Here is a 17,922-nt window from a genome sequence, read left to right on the forward strand (position 1 = left end):
GGTGAAATGACATGATTTTATGATTCCGCCACACCCTGCTCGTTTCGTGATGTTACAAGAGATATACACACAAGTGGTATTGTTACAAGGTCTAATAAATCAAGGCAGCCTTCTAGTCACGGATTTTGCCGGTAAACGGCAGGCCCATAGCCTGCAGCAGCAGCCTTGCCTGTCTATCCGAAGTCGCCGTCGTCTTGACGAAAACGCGGCAGCCGGGGAGCATCTGCGGTCACATTAGTTCTGTCTCCAACAAACATTTGAGCAGGAAGCCGGATATGTGGAGATCATTACCTTTGGAGGATACAGCTAGAGTAAAAGTTAGCCGTGCTCTCTCTTCCATTACTGTAGACACAGGATGCTTACCCAATAGTTAACCTCAATCTCCGGGAAGAGCTTCATCTGCTCGGGATCAAAACCCCAGGCCAGATTGCCCGAGCCATCGCCCGTCGAAGCTATCCCATTGTCAGTCCACATCTTCCCTTTTTCTTCTCAGATCTTCACTTACCATTAATTCCCTCCCAATCCTTAATCCTTGGAAACACCAAATGAATACACCGATCCAGAAACTCATACGCCGCATTCCCCGTGAGCGTCGTCTTCACGCCCGCCTTCTTCCCCTTCTGAATCCGCCACTGCACCACGTTACTCTTGGTCTTCGTAATTTCGGGTGTCGTCCCTGTCAGTGCCAGTAGCATCGTCCGCGCCACAAGCAGGTAATCAGGCTCCTGGATCGCCTCGGGCACGTACGTCGCAATGGTGATCTCCTCGATGCGCGGGATGTTATTGAACGTGATGGGGCGTTCAATCAGGGGCAGGGCTGAGCCGCCGCGGGGCCCGCGAAGGGGACGATTCTTGTGGTAGGGCGAGGAGTCGTCCCAGCTGCGCAGGCGCTGGGAGTAATCTTTTTCGGGGGTGCCGGGGGGGACGTGCATATAGGTGAGCGTCATGATGTCCGAGGCAACGGTGCTATAGTAGGTCTGTCGCAGGCGCGGGTTGTTGAAGGGACCGGGGACGAAATCGCGGGCGATGGGGTCCGAGGAGGGAGGGACTTGAACCGGATGCAGAGGACCGCGGTAATACTTGGGGGGGTGGTACTGGTATCTAAGGAGCGCGGTCAGCATATCTAGGGCAGATTTCGAATGAGTATGGCGGCTCTACCTCTGTGCAGGGAGCCTCATCTTGCGGTCCTTCGCGCGCTTCCATGGGCGATACTGCAGCTTCTCCTCATGACTGAGCTCCGGCACATCCAACGATGTCTGCTCGAGCTCATTCAACACAGGAGCGGCAGCCTCGGCGGCCTGCGACGAGACGCATCGTCTTGACCTGAGACCACCGGCAGTTTGGCGGGCTAATTGAGCGAGCGGAAGGCTGCGAACCGGTCGTGATAACCCGCGGAGGCTCGCCATGGCTACGGTGCGACGGGGTCGGCAAAAAGAGAGAGAGAGATTGACTTGGACGACAGAGTGAGCGACTCCCGGCTCCGGCCAAAAGCGCGGCTCAAGGTCGTCGCAAGTGGTGTCGGGCAATTTTTCTGGCCAAGAGACTACCCCGCGATACGGGTTAGGGTTGGCTGTAGCGCTTGCATCCCCCAAGGGACCCCCAAATAGTCAGCACAAGACAGATTACCTTGGGGTTTAAACCTCGAAATGCAATAGCTTTCTGTTTAAAAAAATGAGACAGGAAATAGAATATTCTTACTGTTTCTGTTTTCTTGTGGAGTTCATATAGATCAGGAAATTACACCAAGCAACCCTTATTCTCCCCAGAGTGATATACGACCCCAGGCGAAGAAACAACAAAGAGCAATGGATACTCATCTACAACTTTTAACAGCCGCCGGGGCTATACAGACATATGACCATGTTATACCCATAACAAGACCCTATTCTTCCCCGGTCTACTAATCATCATCCTCCGCCCTTCCCCCCTTCTTCCTCCCCTTCGGGCCCCGCCCCTTAAAATGCTTCTTCCCCGTCGCCATCTGCACGTCGCTTGGATCAACGCCCTTCTCCAATGCAATCATCGTCCGCAACTTCCTCCCACTCAGCTGTTTGCTCCCCGCCACCGCCTGCGCCGACCCCTGCTGCGAATACAGATAGTTAAACGGCATGGACATGTGCCCGGCATTCCCCTGCGCCGTCTTGAAGAACGCCTTGTCCAGCCTCTCGGCCTTACTGCTTCCCGCTGCTGGCAAAGGAATCATGTCACCTAGGGTAGAGGTAGCGTCGTCATCGTCGAGAGCGAGATCTTGCACAGCGGAAGTAACGGCTGCAGCAGCGGCCTTCCGCTTAACGGGGAGTTTGGACAAGTCGTACAGCTCGCGGTTGAACTCGGTCGGATCGGGGCCTCCGGGGGGAGGCTGAACCCAGACCAGCTTGCCGTTGACATAGTCTTTGAGAATATACCGCGCAGCACGCGACTGATCGGGCTGGCCTAATCCCTGCGTCATGAACCCCCTGCGTCGGGCATACGCACTGAGTAGCTCCTCGCCCGTCGGAATTCCCGTGCCACCTTCTTCGAGAGGCCGGGTGCGTATCTGAATGCCGTACACAGCCTCGAGGTAAGCCTTCGGGATCCGTTGCGCGACGAGAGCGGCTGGGCCGGTATACTCGCGCAGCTGGTCGATGGGCAGCACACCATTGCAAACGAGCTCGGCCTTGGTGCTGGCGAAGTTGGGGAAGACGAGACCCGGACAATCGCACAAAACGACCTTGTCGCTGAGGTGGATGGTTTGGAAGTGTTTGGTCTTGCCGGGAGTCGAGGACACGGAGACTTTGTTGGCGCCGACGAGCGCGTTGATGGTGGAGGATTTGCCTACGTTGGGGTAACCGACTAAACCGACTTGGAGTTTGCGGTCGGGGCCTGCTGGTATTAGTATGGGAATGTAGATAGTACCGGGGGGAGGGGGTTTACTGACCTGCGTCCTCGGGAGCGTATTGGAGAAGCATTTCTTCCAGCTCGTTGACAGTCAAGATCTTGGTGTCCTCTTCGTCATCGTGGAGCTTTTCAGCGCTAGCTTCCGTGGAGGTCTCCTCAGCCCCCGTTTCGACCTTCTCCTCCTCCTTCTGGGCCGCAGCCTTGCTGGGACCACCCTCGCTTTCCTCCTCGCTCTCCTGAGCCTCCAACGACTCCTTCGCCAGCTGGGCTGAAAAGAACCGGTACGCAATGCCCGCCCCTTTAAGATATTTCGCCCAAGCCTTTCGCTGCTTGTACGTCATCATATCCGCCTTATTGATCAGCAGCAAATTCTGCTTCTTCGGATCAACATCCTTCACATACTCCTCCAGATCTTCCGACCGGAACATCAGCGGATTCCTCGCGTCCACAATCTGCACAACCACATCCGACCGTTCAATAACCCGCCACAACTGCCGCCACACCTCCAAATTCCGCTCAAACGGCGTCATCAGCAAATCATGCGTCTCCTGCAGCTCTGCTAATCCCTTCCTCCACTCCAAAAAGCTCTGCCTCTCCAGCCGATCTAACTCCTCCGCCGTAGTCGTCGCATCCCACTTCGGCCGCCTGGGCACCGTCAGCCGGCCCTTATGCTCCTTCTGCTTACCCAAGACCGCCCTCTCCTCGGCAGCCGACAGCAGGTAAGGATTGCGCTGGTCGGTATGAATAATCTTGACGTTGTTCATCTTCTCCGCGGCAAAATCTGTGCCAGCTAGCTCGGCCGTCGCCAGGAACTCGTCGAGCGCGTCCTGCTCCGTGATGGAGCGCATCTTGACCCAGGCGGCCTCCTCGCGGTCATTGGTGATGTATTCCTGGCCCGTGGTGTGGTCGATGCGGGTGACGGCCGAGACTTTCTTACGGTCGGCGCCCTTGCCTTTGCCGAACCGGTCTTTCATCAGCTGGTTACCCAGACCGACGGTTTTTTTGGATTTGGCCAAGACCATGGTGGCGATGCTTTCTCTGCAAAATTTGGGGAATTGATTCTGTCGTACGGCCCTGCAGACAGCGCCGTTGATGGGTTGAAGAGCAGGCGGGGGTTGATTTGTAACGGTCGAGATAGAGGGGCAAATTTGTGATTGATAAGCACGAATGCTAGCAGGGGCTGTCAACTTCCATCAAAATCAGTTGGCATAAAAACAAATCATATGTACGAATTGAGAGAAAAATGATAGGGTACTTTTTCAAATACAAGAATTTAAAATACAGGGTCTCCAAGATATCTAGACAAAATATACTGCTCGCTCAATGGCGCTCACTTTGTTACCGTTGACAGTGCACATGCACATGTTGTTGCCCAGGCCGTTGTTGTTATCGATAAGATAAGCTCAATTACCCCACCTAAAATTTCCTGTGCGCCTGATTTGACGGTTGCACCGCGCGGGACTGCCGTACTCTTAAGAACATCAACTGCTTCCTTTCCATTACTTGACTCTCCATCACCCAATTCGTCCTTAACATCGTCCCTTCATACACTCAACATGGCTAAGGGAAAGTGGATGTACGTTCTCCCATAATCTCTAGTTTTACTACTTCTGCTAACGTTGCTCAGTGACAAAAAAACAGCCACCCACTTCCAACTCGTCTACCGCCCTCAAAATGATCCCCTCATCCACGACGAGAATGCACCACAAATGGTGCTTAACCCGACCCAGCCCCCAAACAGCAAAGGCAAGGGCAAGGGAAAAACCCTCAGCGAATTAGCCAGCGAGCTAGGCGACGATGTGCGCAGCGTCCGCGCCAATGAGGGCGAGGCCGCCAACTACGGCATCTTCTTCGACGACACGGAGTACGATTACATGCAGCACCTTCGCGAAATTGGGACCGGCGAAGGGGAGGCTGTGTTTATTGAAGCTAATCCCGTGATTAACCGGGGGAAGAAGGGGGGAAAGCAGAAACAGAGTCTGGAGGAGGCATTGAGACAGCTGGATCTGAAGAATAAGAGCGAGGAGCTGCTGGATCCAGAGATTTTGCCCAACAAAAATTTGCAGCATGTGAGCTATCAAGCCCAGCAGGACGTGCCAGATGAGATTGCGGGCTTCCAGCCGGATATGGATCCGAGGTTGAGGGAAGTTCTGCAGGCGTTGGAAGATGATGCGTATGTGGATGAGGAAGGAGGGGAGGAAATTTTTCAGGAGTTGGCAAAGGATGCGAGGGAGTTGAGTCAGGATGAGTTTGAGGAGACGTTTGACGATTTTGAGGAGGATGAGGGGTGGGAGTCTGATCGGACGGTGAAGGCAGAGAAGAAGCCTGAACCAGCACAGACTGGCGACGGAGACGCACAACCCGCTTCAGACACAAAACCCGGTCAACAGACATCAGGTGACACAGCTGAAGGGGAGGTACCCCCCGAAGCAACCTCCGATGCCTGGATGGAAGAATTCAAAAAATTCAAATCCGACCAAAAAGCCGCCGAACGCAAATCTGCCAAAGCCCGCGCCGCCCCCTCGGAAATCCAATCCTCCATCTGGACTGTCACGACCAACGGCGGCCGGCGCAAGCACCGCAAGGGCGCTTTAACCAACCCTTCGACCTACTCCATGACCTCGTCCTCTCTTCTCCGCACGGAACAGCTCAGCATTCTCGACGCGCGCTTCGAGAAGCTGGAGGAGGAATACAACGCCGAGTACGACGAGATGGCGTCGATGTCGGCAGTGTCGACGGCGTCGACGGTGCAGGGGCCGACGAGGCAGGACTTTGATGGGCTATTGGACGAATTCTTGGACAATTACCAAATGGCGGGGAAGAAGCGGGTTAAGAAGGGGAAGCTGAGTGGCGTGGAACAGTTTGATGAGATTAGGAGGGAGTTGGGACCGCCGAGGATCCCGGCAAAGTATTTGGGGAAGGGGAAGGGGAAGGCTAGGGTGTAGGAGGGAGGGGAGAGGTAGAGCAGTCTTGATACCATGTTTGTTGTTGTTCGTAATCTAACTTTTCACCAGCATCTCATCACATTGCCTTGCGTATATACCATGACCCAACAAACCCCTATCTCAACACCCCATCCCAAATGCCCCTATATTCCAAACCTGCTCCCCATCAACACTATCCCCATCAGCCCCCTCCGTCACCAGTTTCTTAACAATCTTCCAATCTCGCACCCTCCAAAACCCCCTCACCCCCTCCGCAAACCGTCTCCCCGCCTCCTCCACCTTGTCCTCATCAACAGCCGCAAAACACAGCCTAAACCACTTCCAACCTTCCTCCCTCCGTATCTCTTCTGTCGCAGCAAACATGCTCCCTGGTGCGGCCAGGACACGGTAGGGCTTCCGCGTGAGGTAGATCATTAGCGCCGAGGAGAGGAGTTGGTGGGGGGTTAGATCGGGGGGAAGAGTACGCGGGGGAGGGGGGATGGAGTATAAGGGATGGGTGGGGAAGTTGAGGCGAAGCCAGATGAACATGCCTCCAGCGGGATAGGTAAATGTGTAGAGGGGGGATTTGGTGACGAGGAGGAAGTCATCGTCAGGGGAGGGGACTTGGACTGTGGCGGAGGGAGAGGGCCCAGGGGAGGTGTTGAGCAGATAGTTGTCTCGGTCCAGCGCCCGACACATACGCAACATGCGCGATTCGTACGCCTCGCGCAGGCCGGAGAGCCAGTGGATGAAGCCTGAGAAGTCCCAAGCTTTCTCATCACTTGCATTCCTCCTGCTGCTGGCCCAGAACCAGCCTGGTTTGGACGACTGCTGTTTGTTACCCTGCTGCCCGATCAAGAGCTCCGCTACCAGACCCTGCACAAACCCCGACGGCTGTTGCGTCGTTGCCTCGGTAATGCGCTGTAGCCGTTCAATGATAGCTGGTTGAGCCGTGACCCAACCTAGACGGCAGCCTGGAGCGACAGTTTTGGAGAAGGTGTCCAACCTGATCACCCTCCCATCCGTGTCGATTGACATGTAGCTCGGCGTCAGCGACTCCAAGAACCAATCCCCCGACGACGGCTTTTTAGAAACATTCTCTTCTGCCCCCTTTGGCACAGCCAACCCCCTCCCTCTAGCCTGTTCCTTCTGGGCATTGGGAAACTGCAAAAACCAGTAAGGCTCATCCTCCACAACAACCACGTCCCACCTCCTGCAAACCTCATACACCTCCTTCCTCCTCTCCATCCCCACAACCGTCCCCGTCGGATTCCCCCCCAATGACACGGTGTAAAGCACATTCGGCCTTCTCCCCTTGCTGGCATCCCAACCTCCCAAGACACTCTCCAACCCCCCTTCCCCGTACGCCACCAACCCTTGTTGATCTGCTTTGACAGGAACGATGTTAACTCCCAACGGACGGGCTTGTGCAAGCACGTTGCCATAGGTAAATTCTTCCACCAACAGTCCCGGCCTGTCCCTATAATCATCTTTACCCTCCGTCCAGGGGTCGATCAAGAGGGAAAGGACCTTAGCGAACCCGTCGGTGGAACCACACGTCAGAATCACATCCGGCCCACCTTGGTAGGGCGCGGAGGGATGTAGGTGCTTGCGAGTAAAATCTCGGATCCAACCTAGTAGAGGGGGGTAACCTTCGGGAGTACCGTACTGAAGGGCGGTGGAGACATCGATCCGCTTAGTCGGGTCTCCGTCCTTCGGAGGGGCTGACGTCGGCAGCGTGATATGTACAGGGGAAGAATTTGAGGAAGAAGGAGGAGTAAAGCGGGTGGGCTTCGCGGCCTGGGCTTCCAGGGTGTCGAAGGGGAAGTAGGAGGGGTTGGGGAGACCTTGGGGGCAAGTTAGTACTAGTAACGCTGAGATGGGAAAGAAAATGGGAAACTCACCGCCAGCGATGTTCAAAATGCCCGGGATGGAAAAGAATTTGTAAGCATCTTTGATTTCGCTGGGGGCGCGGCGCTTGGTGATGGAGGAGAAGTGATGGCTGAGGTCGACGGGCGGGGGGAGGTCGGAGTCGGTATGGGAAGTCATGGTGTTTGTTGGCTGTTGAGAATCTTTCCTTTCCGAGTTTACAGTCTAGGCTAATGTTTATCCAGCTATGATGATTGGTTTGCTGATAGTAGCTCTCAACAACCTTGTGCTATGACGACCTTTTTTTTCGTGCTGTTTCTATTCCAGCATGCGTGTTCAATGTTGACGTATGGAAGAGGAAGGTGATTAGAAATCGGCAACTGGACGTCGGCATGATAAGTGATAACGGCCGGCACGAGTGTCATCAACCAGGCTAACCGCGCTGGGATTGGCTCCGGGCCGGTCGGCTCGGCGAACAGGGGTTGTGCCGATCTCCTGTTGCTTCAATCCGGGGATATGACGCCGACTCTGCGGGATGCTGATATCTCATCATTCTTTATTGGTATGATGGGTCTAGGTAGGTGAGCATCTAATCCATGGGTATCGAGCTGTGGGTGAAATGATTCCATGTGTCTAAGCAACGAAAAAAAAAATCCAAAAAGAAGAAAAAAAAAACATATCACTCTCCCTCACCCGGATACACAAACCCCAGCTCTTCCAGACTAGTCGCAGTCCTTCCGCCCAACTCAAACGCTAACTTCGCCTTCCCATAAACTGTCCTCTGCCAAACCTGCTCCGGACTCCATCTCGGCGGCTTCTTCCCCGGCGTTCCCGACCTCTCAATAGCCTCCCACACCTCATTAATATACCTCGAGTCTTCCCCCTCCCCCCAAACATGGAACTTCCCCTCCTGCCTAGCTTTCTCCTCATCCTCTTCCCACTTCCGCATCACCTCCACTGACGGCAGCGGCAAAAGGTTTGCCCACGTCCTCGCCACCAGCGCCGCTTGGCTCTCTGCCACGGGAAAGGGCACCACTTTGATCGGTAGGCCGATGAAGGCTAGGGTTGGCTGGTCAATGCGGAAGATGTGTTGATACAAACCGCACACTCGCCGGCCGTCTGTCACGATAGGGGGGTTGGTAAGGGAGGAAAGGAAGGGGTAGGCGTAGAGGTAGCCTGTGGCGAAGATGACTGCGTCGATGTCGTGTTCGACGCGGCCGTTGCTGAAGCGGATGCCGCGCTCTGAAGGTAAAAACTCCTCGATGACGGGCACCTCTTCAGCGCCGCACCACTGAAGGCTGGGTTCGGGGGTCGGATGCTGGACGGAGAGGAGAACAGGTTTGCGGCAGACGGTGTTGATCTGGGAGGCGATGTCGAGCCCGGAGGCCGCGTTGCCTACTACCACGACCTTTTTGCCGGTGAAAGGGGTCGGGTTGCGGTAGTGCTTGGAGTGCGTGATGACGCCTGGGTGAGCGGCGTGGAAGTCGGTGATGCCAGGGACGTTGGGGATGTAGATGGTCGCATAGTGACCCGACGCCACAACGACGGCATCATACGTGGTTGTCCTCTTTTCGCTCGTCTGCAACGACAACACTTCCACATCCCAACGCTCCTTACCGTCTCCCTCATCCCGCCGCAACCGCACATCAACAACCTGGCTAGAAAACTGAATGAGATGCCGCACCTCCTTCGAATACTCAACCAGATACTCCTGGATGTGCTCGCGCCTAGGATAAATAGGTGTAGGCTCGGGGATGGGCAGGTCGGAGAAGCGCATCAGCCCTCGGGGGATATTGGTGTGCAGGAGCTCGTACATGGGCGAAGGGAAGACGGGCGGGTTTTGAGGGAGGGGCGGGTCGGGAGGACAATCTGGTTTTACTTGAGGGACGGGGAGGGTCTGAGGAGGGGATGGGCTGTAGTACCAGACCCCGCCGACCTCGGGCTGCTGTTCGTAAATGTCGATCTTTTGGAAGGCATTTTGGGCAAGGAGGTACTTGGCGGCAGCGAGACCACAGGGGCCGGCGCCGATGACGGCTATGCTGGAGATGGTGAAGGGATGTTTTTCGTAGGAGCCCATGGTAAGAAAATGAGAGGACCGTAGTTGAACTTTTGAAGAGAGAACGAGGGACGAAAAGGGGATTAGATTTCGAGGCTGGATTCTTGTGGCGATCCCATGGCGGATTATTAATAGAAGCATTCAGGCACTGAAGTTCCCCGTCCCGAGTCTCGCGATATGAATTGAGCGACCCGCGGCGAGGGGCAAATGGTGCAAGAGGCAAGGGCTCAGGTGTAAGTGGACTGACTGATAAGATAGCGTAACGTGTATCGATAGACAAGATGTTACCGTATCGTCATTGTAACCTCGTAACATTGGAAGATATCCTCGCCTCGGATCTTTTTTATAGTGTTGCACGTAATTACAGCCCATTACAACTGTCACGTCGCCTGGCGAGCGCGCCTCCACCGTCGCGTCTGCCGGAATCTCAGCTGGAGCTCAGCATGTGCCTTCTGCGTTTGGAGCTCTTTATGGCTTCCACCTCCAGACGTTGAAACTTTGAATTACTTCCCCCGTTTAGTAGCTCACATAATGCTACATATTGCTGCCTAGTCAATCCGCCTCAACTTCTAATTTCCCCAATCAAGAGAGAAGAAACCCAGAGCAAGCAATCCGCCAAGTTCGAGTTCAAGTTACGCACACAAATGCCCAGAATTCCCTAAATACGGATTACCTCGTGCGCCAAGTCAACAACAATCTTTCACAGCCGCGCCTCCTCCCATTCCCCCAACCTAAATTCACACCGTCTGCCATGGCATCAACAGACGGCGACGACCCCATCGCCGCGCAGCTAGCATCTCGCTCCCTTACGCCCATCGCCCAGCTCAATCCCGACCTGCCCGACCAGTCTACTCGTGCCGTCCGCGGCCAGGTTACCCTCACATGGCCCTTCAATTCCGTCACTAAGACCGTCGCCTTCCTACTGTCTGAGCCAGACGTCCGCTTGCGCCGGAATAAGGGGCAGGTGCGCGTTGAATTTAGCGGGCCCTGCGCTAGGGCTGTGGCTGAGCTTGGTGTTGGCGCCTTTGATGAGGTGGTCATTGGACTGGAGGGCACGGAATGGGACGAGGATAGATCGCTGAAGAGGCCACTGGAGTCGCGTGTTGGGTGGCAGGTGGGATTTAGAAGGAGGGTTGTTTTGCAGGTCTGTTACCTCACTTATGAGCATTCGTTGTCATTATACTCCGTACTCCGTGCTGACACTGCGATAGGTCACCTTCGGCGAGTCGGGGGAGAAGCGCTGTCTCAACATCGACCATTCCGAGGAAGAGGGCACTCCAGAGCCACAGCCAACGAATGAGATACAGAAAGCGGCTACCCCAGAAGCCGACCCGGTCACGTTCGTCCACTCTGCCGTTCGCCAGATCACAGACCTTCCCGCGAACGAGTACCCTTCGCCAGCCTTCCTCAAACGCGCTCGCCTCTCATACGGTGCTCTGTTTGAAGGCGACTTCGACATATTCGAAGAGGATGGAGGCATCAAGGGGAGGGGTCGCAAGAGAACCAAGTTTTCCCGTGAGAGTACGTCCTGGCGCTATGCCAGTCAGTCTCCCAGTCCGGAGCCTGAGCCGGCTTCGCCTGTTGATGAGGTCATGACGGATGAGGAGTCTGAGACGAGGGCTGCTCAGACACCGAGTAGGCCGCTGATGATGGATGAGGGTTGTCAGACTGTTGACGTTGAGGAGACTTCGGGTGTTGCGAAGGTTGGCCATGTAGAGGAAGCCCCGTCGCCGACGCCATTGCCTAAAGAAACCGCGGTTTCTGAGGCTATGGAGAAGACGCCTGGTCCAAAACCTGCTCCTACGGCTGCCTCTGGGCAGGTAACCCAGCCTGCTGGTTCTCCTACGCGTGAGCCAGAAAGCCCTCAGAAGGAGCGAGAGGGTGTCTCTACACCCCAGCAGAAGTCAGACCTGCAAATTCGCATCGGAGAGCCACATAAACAAAACTCGGCTCAGCAGCACGATCTGCCATCGGCAAAGAGCCTTGGCGGGTTCTCAGATAGTCTCTTTGGAACCCCCAAGTCGTCTACTTTTGGCTCCTCTAATTTGGGTACAAGCATCTATGGCACGAGCGCTGCCCAAGTTGCTCCGTCTGTGAATCTTGCGGATCAGGTCCGCTTCGGATTCTCCCACGTCCCGCATGAAGCCCCTGCATCTGCTTCACACGAAGCTGTTGCTACGACGGGCCGTGGACATGAAGCGACCACTACGACCAGCTACGCTCACGAAGCAGCTTATCCCGTCTCCTACCTCGATCAAGCTGCCCCTACGGATGCCATTCATCCCCCATTCACCACCTCCGACACTCAACCCCCCGTCCCCGCCCACGACCAACCCATTCCCCCTGTAATCGAACAATTCGCCCACGGCCACTGGGAAATGGCCACCCAAGCCCCGCAATACAATCCCACCGAAGGCGGGCACTTCGGCCCCGGCGCTCTGGTAGAAGGGTCCCACGTCGATATCGGGCATCCTTCCCTCCATTCCAGCGCCATTTCCCCGCACGATGTCCCCGCTGGGTTTGCTAGTTACGGACCTGGACTTCCTGCTGCAACTGCGGAGGAGTCTTCGAAGCATGAGACTCCTGTACCAGAGGGGGGGAGTAATAAGACGCCTATTGTTTTGTCTGATTCCTCAGATGAGGATGATGACAAGCAAGAAGAGGTTGAAGAGGAGGAAGATGAGGAAGAAGATGCTGCGGTCGATGATGAGAAGGATGCTGAGGCCGAAGAGGATGAGATAGCTTACAGGGAGAAGCTTGAGGAGGGGGACTACGATCAGAGGATGTATTCCGTTCCGTCGGATGATGATGAGGGACTATCAGAGGAGGAAGAGGAGGCGGAGTTAGAAGAGGAGGGAAGGTATGGCAATCCGGAGATGTATGATGAGGATGGGGAGAGGTGGGAGGACGATGAAGAGGAGGGAGAGGGAGATGAGTGGGGGGAGGAAGATGAGGAGGTTGAGGATGACGAGGATGACGAGGAGGAGAATAAGAAAGAGGATCCGGACTATGAGGAAGAAGAAGAAGAAGAAGAAGAAGAGGAGGAGGAGGAGGAGGACAAAGAGGATTATGATAGGTATATGCGGCGGTATCAGCCTAGGAAACCGCCGGCCCCCCAGAAGCCTAAGGATCCTGTCGTCATCAGCCTTCTTTCAGATTCCGAAGACGAAGAGCCGGCTCCGACTCCAGCTCCGGCGGCGAAGCCCTCAACTACTACTACTCAGCAAGCTCCTTCAGCAACACAGCCAAAGTCCGAACCTGCGGCAGTCTCAAGCTCCCCAGCCGCCGCTGAAGCGGCCGAGAAGCCCTCCAAAGAAACTGCCGCCATAACGGCACGCCAAAAGTCCCCTACTCCTGTTGAGCTCTCCCAAAAAGACATCAAATTCGTCGAGGATGAGAAAGGTCGACTCACCAGCAGCCTGTATGGAGGGACGCAGGTGATTGACTTTGCTCCGCATCCGGGCGACGGTCGATCAACAGGATCTCGCGCAGAAATTGAAGAGGATATTAGTTCGAGGGAGGAGTCTCCTGATAAGGTGGTTGAGTCTGTCGAGGGCAGGGTGTATCAGTCTGTGGAGAGGGAAGACGAAGAGGATAGGGATGTGGAGATTGTGGGAAGTGAGCCATCAACGAGTGAGAGTTCCGATGAGGGGTTGTTTGTCAAGCAGCCCTCGTACCAGGCATCGATTTCTTCGGAGGGAGAATCAGCTGAAGATGGGTCTGCTGTCGGTTCTAAGAGGACTGACGATGGCCAGGAATCGGAACTGCTGGAGGAAGAGGAGGAGGAGGAGGAGGAGGAGGAGGAGGAGGGAGGGTCTGAGGAAGAGAGTTCTGATGAAGGCTCTGGAGAGGAATCGAAGGAGATTATTGAGATTGAGGATGAAGAGAGTGAAGAGAGTGCGAGTGAGGGGGTTGAGAGTGTTGACGGAGAGGTTGAAGAGGTTGAGGATGAGGAGGAGGGTGAGGTTCAAGTTCTGGACAAGAAACGGGCAAAGGATGAAGGGGGGAAAGTTGAAAGTGTGGCTGCTGAAAGCAAGGTCCATGAGATCGTAGAGACACAGGACGAGCATTCCGAGCCTGAAGCTGCTGAGAACAATGCCGTCGAAGACGCGACTGTCAAACGCTCAGAAGATGAGGCGATCAAGTCCCCCGAAACTGAAGCCCCCAAACGAGAGTCCATCACCGAGGACAGTACCCAATCCCAGCCCGCATTCTCAACTCAGCCTGACTTACCTCAAAGCCCCTCCGACAAAGAAGAAGACGAGATCATGGCCGAAGCCGCCTCTGCCTCATCCCCCGATATCCAACCCATGCCGATGGAAACTGAACCCCTCAAACCCCACGAAGATGAAGACGAAGACATGGGCGACGCCGATGCATGGTCAGATACGCAAGAAAAAATGGATGAGGATGCGCAATCGTTCCATTCTGCGTCCGAGATGGAGGTCGTGCATGAGAGTCATACGGGCGCGGAGGATGTTGATATGGTTGATGCGGTTTCTCAGGAGGGGGAGGAAACTATCGTGGGGGGGAATGCAGAGGAGAGGATGGAGGATGCTCCGGAGGTCGGTGTCCAACCTGCGTCTGGCGAAAACGTTGAGATGACTACCGAAACACAGACGCAAACACTGACACAGCCTATGGCTGAGGTTACTGCGGAGGAGATGAAAGCCCAGGCAATGGAAGGCTCCGATGGTTTTCCTCCACCGGAACAGAGTCAGGTTGTTAGGGAGAAGATGCAGGAAGTTCATCAAGGGCAACAGGAGGGCGAGCTGGTGCCCGAACAACTCGAACCTTCGGTGGTCGAGTCGAAGCCCGAAGACAGTGCGCGCGTCGAAACCCAGACCGACAAGCAACACCCAGAGTCTGGTGCCACAGGCGAGGTTGAGAGTGCTCCTACCCAACAGGCTGAAGACCATATTACGCAGGCTAAGGCTAGGGAGGACCCGCAGAAGGCTGAAGAGACGGCAGATGAGTCTACACAGTCTCAGGAGGCTGGCCCAGCTCCCGGATCCAGCGCTCAAGCACCCATCACTCTCGATGAGGACGCGCACGCTGAGGCTTCAGACGAGGCTGCTTCTGTTGACGAGGCTGATCACGGGGACGACGAAACACAAGAATTCGAAGAGCCAGAAGAGGACGAGGCTACACAACTTCACCCAGAATACGACGAAGACGAGCTAGACGACGAGATCGCCATCTTCGAGCAGCTCACCCAAGAAGCTCAGCGCTCCTTCGAATCATACTCAACTGCCTCCGAGTCCCAACCCCGCGAGAAATCTCCCAGTCCCGATCTTAGCATTGACCTCGCCCGCCAAGCCGTCGCAGCCCGCTCTTCCGAAGCGCACTCCTCTTCCCCAACCGCAGCAGGTGATGCCACCCGGCCTACGGCCCCCCTCGGCGCCTCAAAAGGGCCCCCGAGCCGGTCGGGACAAGCCCCCGTGTCACCCGCGCTCGCTGCCTCAGCCCCGACCACACCACCTCTGTGAAGACAACACCAACCCCCGAAAACCCCGATGACAGCGTCGCCCTCGCCCGCGCAGCCCTTGCCTCGCCCTCTAAGCACGGCCGCGAGACCGCCGACGGCAGTAACCCAGGCTCCCTTAAAACAGAAATAACAAAACACCTCCAAACCCACCATCCTGATTTCGCTCCCCTCAAATCCCTGCGCTCTCATGCATCACAAGCCCTTTCCCTCCTGGCCGTCGTGACCACACCTCCCTTGGCCCCGCCCACTAGGGCAAAGGGCGGGCCGAGGGAGTACTTCCTGGCGTTTTGGGTGACTGATCCCTCCGTGGCCCCCAACAACGTGGTAGAGGTGCAGATATATCGCGCGCATAAGGACAGTCTACCGGTGGTTAAGACGGGGGATGTGGTGCTGCTTAGGGGGTTTGTGGTGACGGGACTGAGGGGGAGAGGGTGGGGGGTTAGGAGTGCGGGTGAAGGGGGTGGGCTGTTTGGGATGAGGCCTCGTTTAGCACCCTCCACGGGAATAATGATCATGGAACAGAAGGGAAGGGGAAGGCAGAAGAGGTTGAGGTCGGCGCGCCACAGATCAGAGGACCTCCCGTCGAAGACTGGCAGGGCTGTGTTGAAGTTGTGGGGATGTTGAGGCGGTGGTGGTGCGGGGTTGGACGAGGGCACGAGGGGTAGATTGGAGCGGGCGGGACGAAGGTTGGGTGAGGCTGCGGGGAGTGGTAATAATAGTGGGAAGTAAGAGGGAATTGAGGTTTTGGGGCATATTTGGGTAACGGGTGAGAGTGTCGTGATGAGGTGGCGTGGTGGTGGGGGTTGCAATGGGAGGAGACAAGTGGGATGTCAGATGGTTTAAAACACCAGGTGAATGGGATCGGAAATAAACAATACAAAGCATGATGGATGGAATAAGGGTAAAATAAGAAAATTGGAGTTTTTTTTTTATGCATGGATGAAAAAAGTACCGGTACTTCTTTGCGTTTTATTCTTGCTCTTGGTTAACCACATTTCTGGCCTGATCTGGCGTGGTTGGCACTGGGGTGAAGAGATGCTTCAGGGGTGTAATGAGTATCTAACTACCTACCTAGGTATTGGAATGAATGGGAAAATGAAATTATATCCATGGGCTTTTTTTTTTTTTTGCTGAGTGAATCTGGCTATTTACTTTATAGCCTATGTTCACTGTGATGGTGCTGAAAAGTGCTGATATTGGGGGCGGTTGCTTTGTCGAGTAGGAGGTCAGCTAAACAAGGACAACACAACAACATAGATGTCGATCACTGCTCTAGGCGAGCCAAAGTTATGACACATCGTCATTTCAACCCAATCTAAGTCAATTGAACTACCCAATTTAACCTGCACTTGACCATTTACCCTTTTGCCGAAAGCAGCAGGAAGTCGAAACACAATACATGCTACATGTCTGAGATCTGAGTTGACGAAGATCAGTTCGGATTCATTGACGCAAGAGTGATGATGAACCACTTAGGTAGATAGATACAAAAATATCAGAGAATAAGATTGAGACGAACATTAAGAATAGCCTATCCAAAGCCTTTGCGATACTCAACGATTTCCAGGCTGAATTGGAAGATTTTTTTTGTAGGTACAAATTATATTTGTTCCATAGCTGAGATGGTGGTGTAGTCATTGACATATCGGCACATGCATGATTCCCCAGAGTTGGAACAAGGTATGACCATTTGATGGAAACCACTTTCAACTATGATCGACGACGAAACAGCTTGATGGAATTCCTCAGAGGACCCGAAGGGCATAATCACTTCCCTTGACGGATAAACTAAATACATTTGCGTAGCTGACTCACTCTCCAAGCTTTACTCTCTCTCCCCCCTTGAAAAAAAGAAGGATTCAGGAGAGAGAAACAAAGGCGAAAGAGATCCCACGGTCTCTTGTTGTTTTCCTTCCATCCATGAACAATTTTTCATCCTTTTTTTTCCCCCTCTACCCGGGCAAACGGAGAGAGCTGTTGGTTGTTTTGCTTACTCTACCCTTGCCACACAGTATTACAGAAGAGAAACTCTAGTTGCAACTTGCAGGCGCTGCAAAAAGACTTACATACAAGGGGGAATGGAGTCTACGATGATGCCAACTCTGCCAAGCCGGGTTTACGTTGACTCACACGCATGGACACGCCCATATGTATCCACAACCCATTGCATACCAAGAAGCAGCAGAGCCGCCGGTAGTGTATCTGTAGCCGCGGTCTCTCCACCGTCCACCCCGTCCCACGGCACGCCCGAGAATGTTTGCGTGCTTGTGTCTAAATGTCCAGTGTGCGCTTGGCCCTCTCCACCCACCGCCGAGTCACCGAAGGAATGGCGAAAAAAAGCCAATTTTTGTTACATACTTTTGCCGAGGAGATGTGGATTTTCTGTGTTGCGCGTCCCGATCCATCACGTTTCACTTTCTTAGTCTTTTTTCGTTTCTCTGCACACACTCTCTCTCCTCGCGTGCTTGTTCCTCCCTGGAGTCATGCCCTTGCTTTTACTTACGCTTACCCTCCGTTGAACATACATCCCGGTCGTACGATACACAGCTTGTGTATTCCGTACAATACTCGTCTCGTCTCATTCACGTTCCTCAGGAAGATAGACCGAGGTTAATTTTACCGGGAGGTGGGTGTGTGATGCCCCTCTCTCACTCCAGAATCTCGTCACTCGGAAGTGTGAGATCCTGTGAGGAGGAGGCAGGCAGGCT

At 54.6% G+C, this 17,922-nt stretch overlaps 6 protein-coding genes across 6 annotated transcripts; 2 read left to right on the forward strand and 4 right to left on the reverse strand.

Annotated features, from left to right (window-relative positions):
* Positions 1 to 112: 112 nt before the first annotated feature.
* CTHT_0062090 (mitochondrial 54S ribosomal protein uL5m) lies at positions 113 to 1,406 on the reverse strand (the record flags this gene model as incomplete). The annotated part of the gene is made up of 5 exons (XM_006696462.1): positions 113 to 223; positions 292 to 306; positions 364 to 452; positions 506 to 1,101; positions 1,159 to 1,406. The coding sequence occupies 5 exons, from the start codon at positions 1,404 to 1,406 to the stop codon at positions 113 to 115; spliced, it is 1,059 nt and encodes a 352-aa protein (XP_006696525.1).
* Positions 1,407 to 1,900: 494 nt separating this feature from the next.
* Positions 1,901 to 3,899, reverse strand: CTHT_0062100 (uncharacterized protein; the record flags this gene model as incomplete). The annotated part of the gene is made up of 2 exons (XM_006696463.1): positions 1,901 to 2,862; positions 2,918 to 3,899. The coding sequence occupies 2 exons, from the start codon at positions 3,897 to 3,899 to the stop codon at positions 1,901 to 1,903; spliced, it is 1,944 nt and encodes a 647-aa protein (XP_006696526.1).
* A 534-nt stretch (positions 3,900 to 4,433) lies between these two features.
* CTHT_0062110 (putative low-temperature viability protein) lies at positions 4,434 to 5,822 on the forward strand (the record flags this gene model as incomplete). The annotated part of the gene is made up of 2 exons (XM_006696464.1): positions 4,434 to 4,453; positions 4,505 to 5,822. 2 exons carry the CDS (start codon positions 4,434 to 4,436, stop codon positions 5,820 to 5,822), a joined length of 1,338 nt encoding a protein of 445 aa, XP_006696527.1.
* A 120-nt stretch (positions 5,823 to 5,942) lies between these two features.
* CTHT_0062120 (aromatic amino acid aminotransferase-like protein) lies at positions 5,943 to 7,850 on the reverse strand (the record flags this gene model as incomplete). The annotated part of the gene is made up of 2 exons (XM_006696465.1): positions 5,943 to 7,648; positions 7,706 to 7,850. The coding sequence occupies 2 exons, from the start codon at positions 7,848 to 7,850 to the stop codon at positions 5,943 to 5,945; spliced, it is 1,851 nt and encodes a 616-aa protein (XP_006696528.1).
* Positions 7,851 to 8,349: 499 nt separating this feature from the next.
* On the reverse strand, positions 8,350 to 9,747 carry CTHT_0062130 (flavin-containing monooxygenase-like protein; the record flags this gene model as incomplete). Its single annotated transcript, XM_006696466.1, has 1 exon — positions 8,350 to 9,747. One exon carries the CDS (start codon positions 9,745 to 9,747, stop codon positions 8,350 to 8,352), a length of 1,398 nt encoding a protein of 465 aa, XP_006696529.1.
* A 730-nt stretch (positions 9,748 to 10,477) lies between these two features.
* On the forward strand, positions 10,478 to 15,838 carry CTHT_0062140 (uncharacterized protein; the record flags this gene model as incomplete). Its single annotated transcript, XM_006696467.1, has 3 exons — positions 10,478 to 10,870; positions 10,938 to 15,151; positions 15,250 to 15,838. 3 exons carry the CDS (start codon positions 10,478 to 10,480, stop codon positions 15,836 to 15,838), a joined length of 5,196 nt encoding a protein of 1,731 aa, XP_006696530.1.
* Between the last annotated feature and the right edge of the window lie 2,084 nt (positions 15,839 to 17,922).

This window comes from Thermochaetoides thermophila, assembly GCF_000221225.1.
Source record: "Thermochaetoides thermophila DSM 1495 unplaced genomic scaffold scf7180000011821, whole genome shotgun sequence".
Classification (NCBI taxonomy): domain Eukaryota; kingdom Fungi; phylum Ascomycota; class Sordariomycetes; order Sordariales; family Chaetomiaceae; genus Thermochaetoides; species Thermochaetoides thermophila.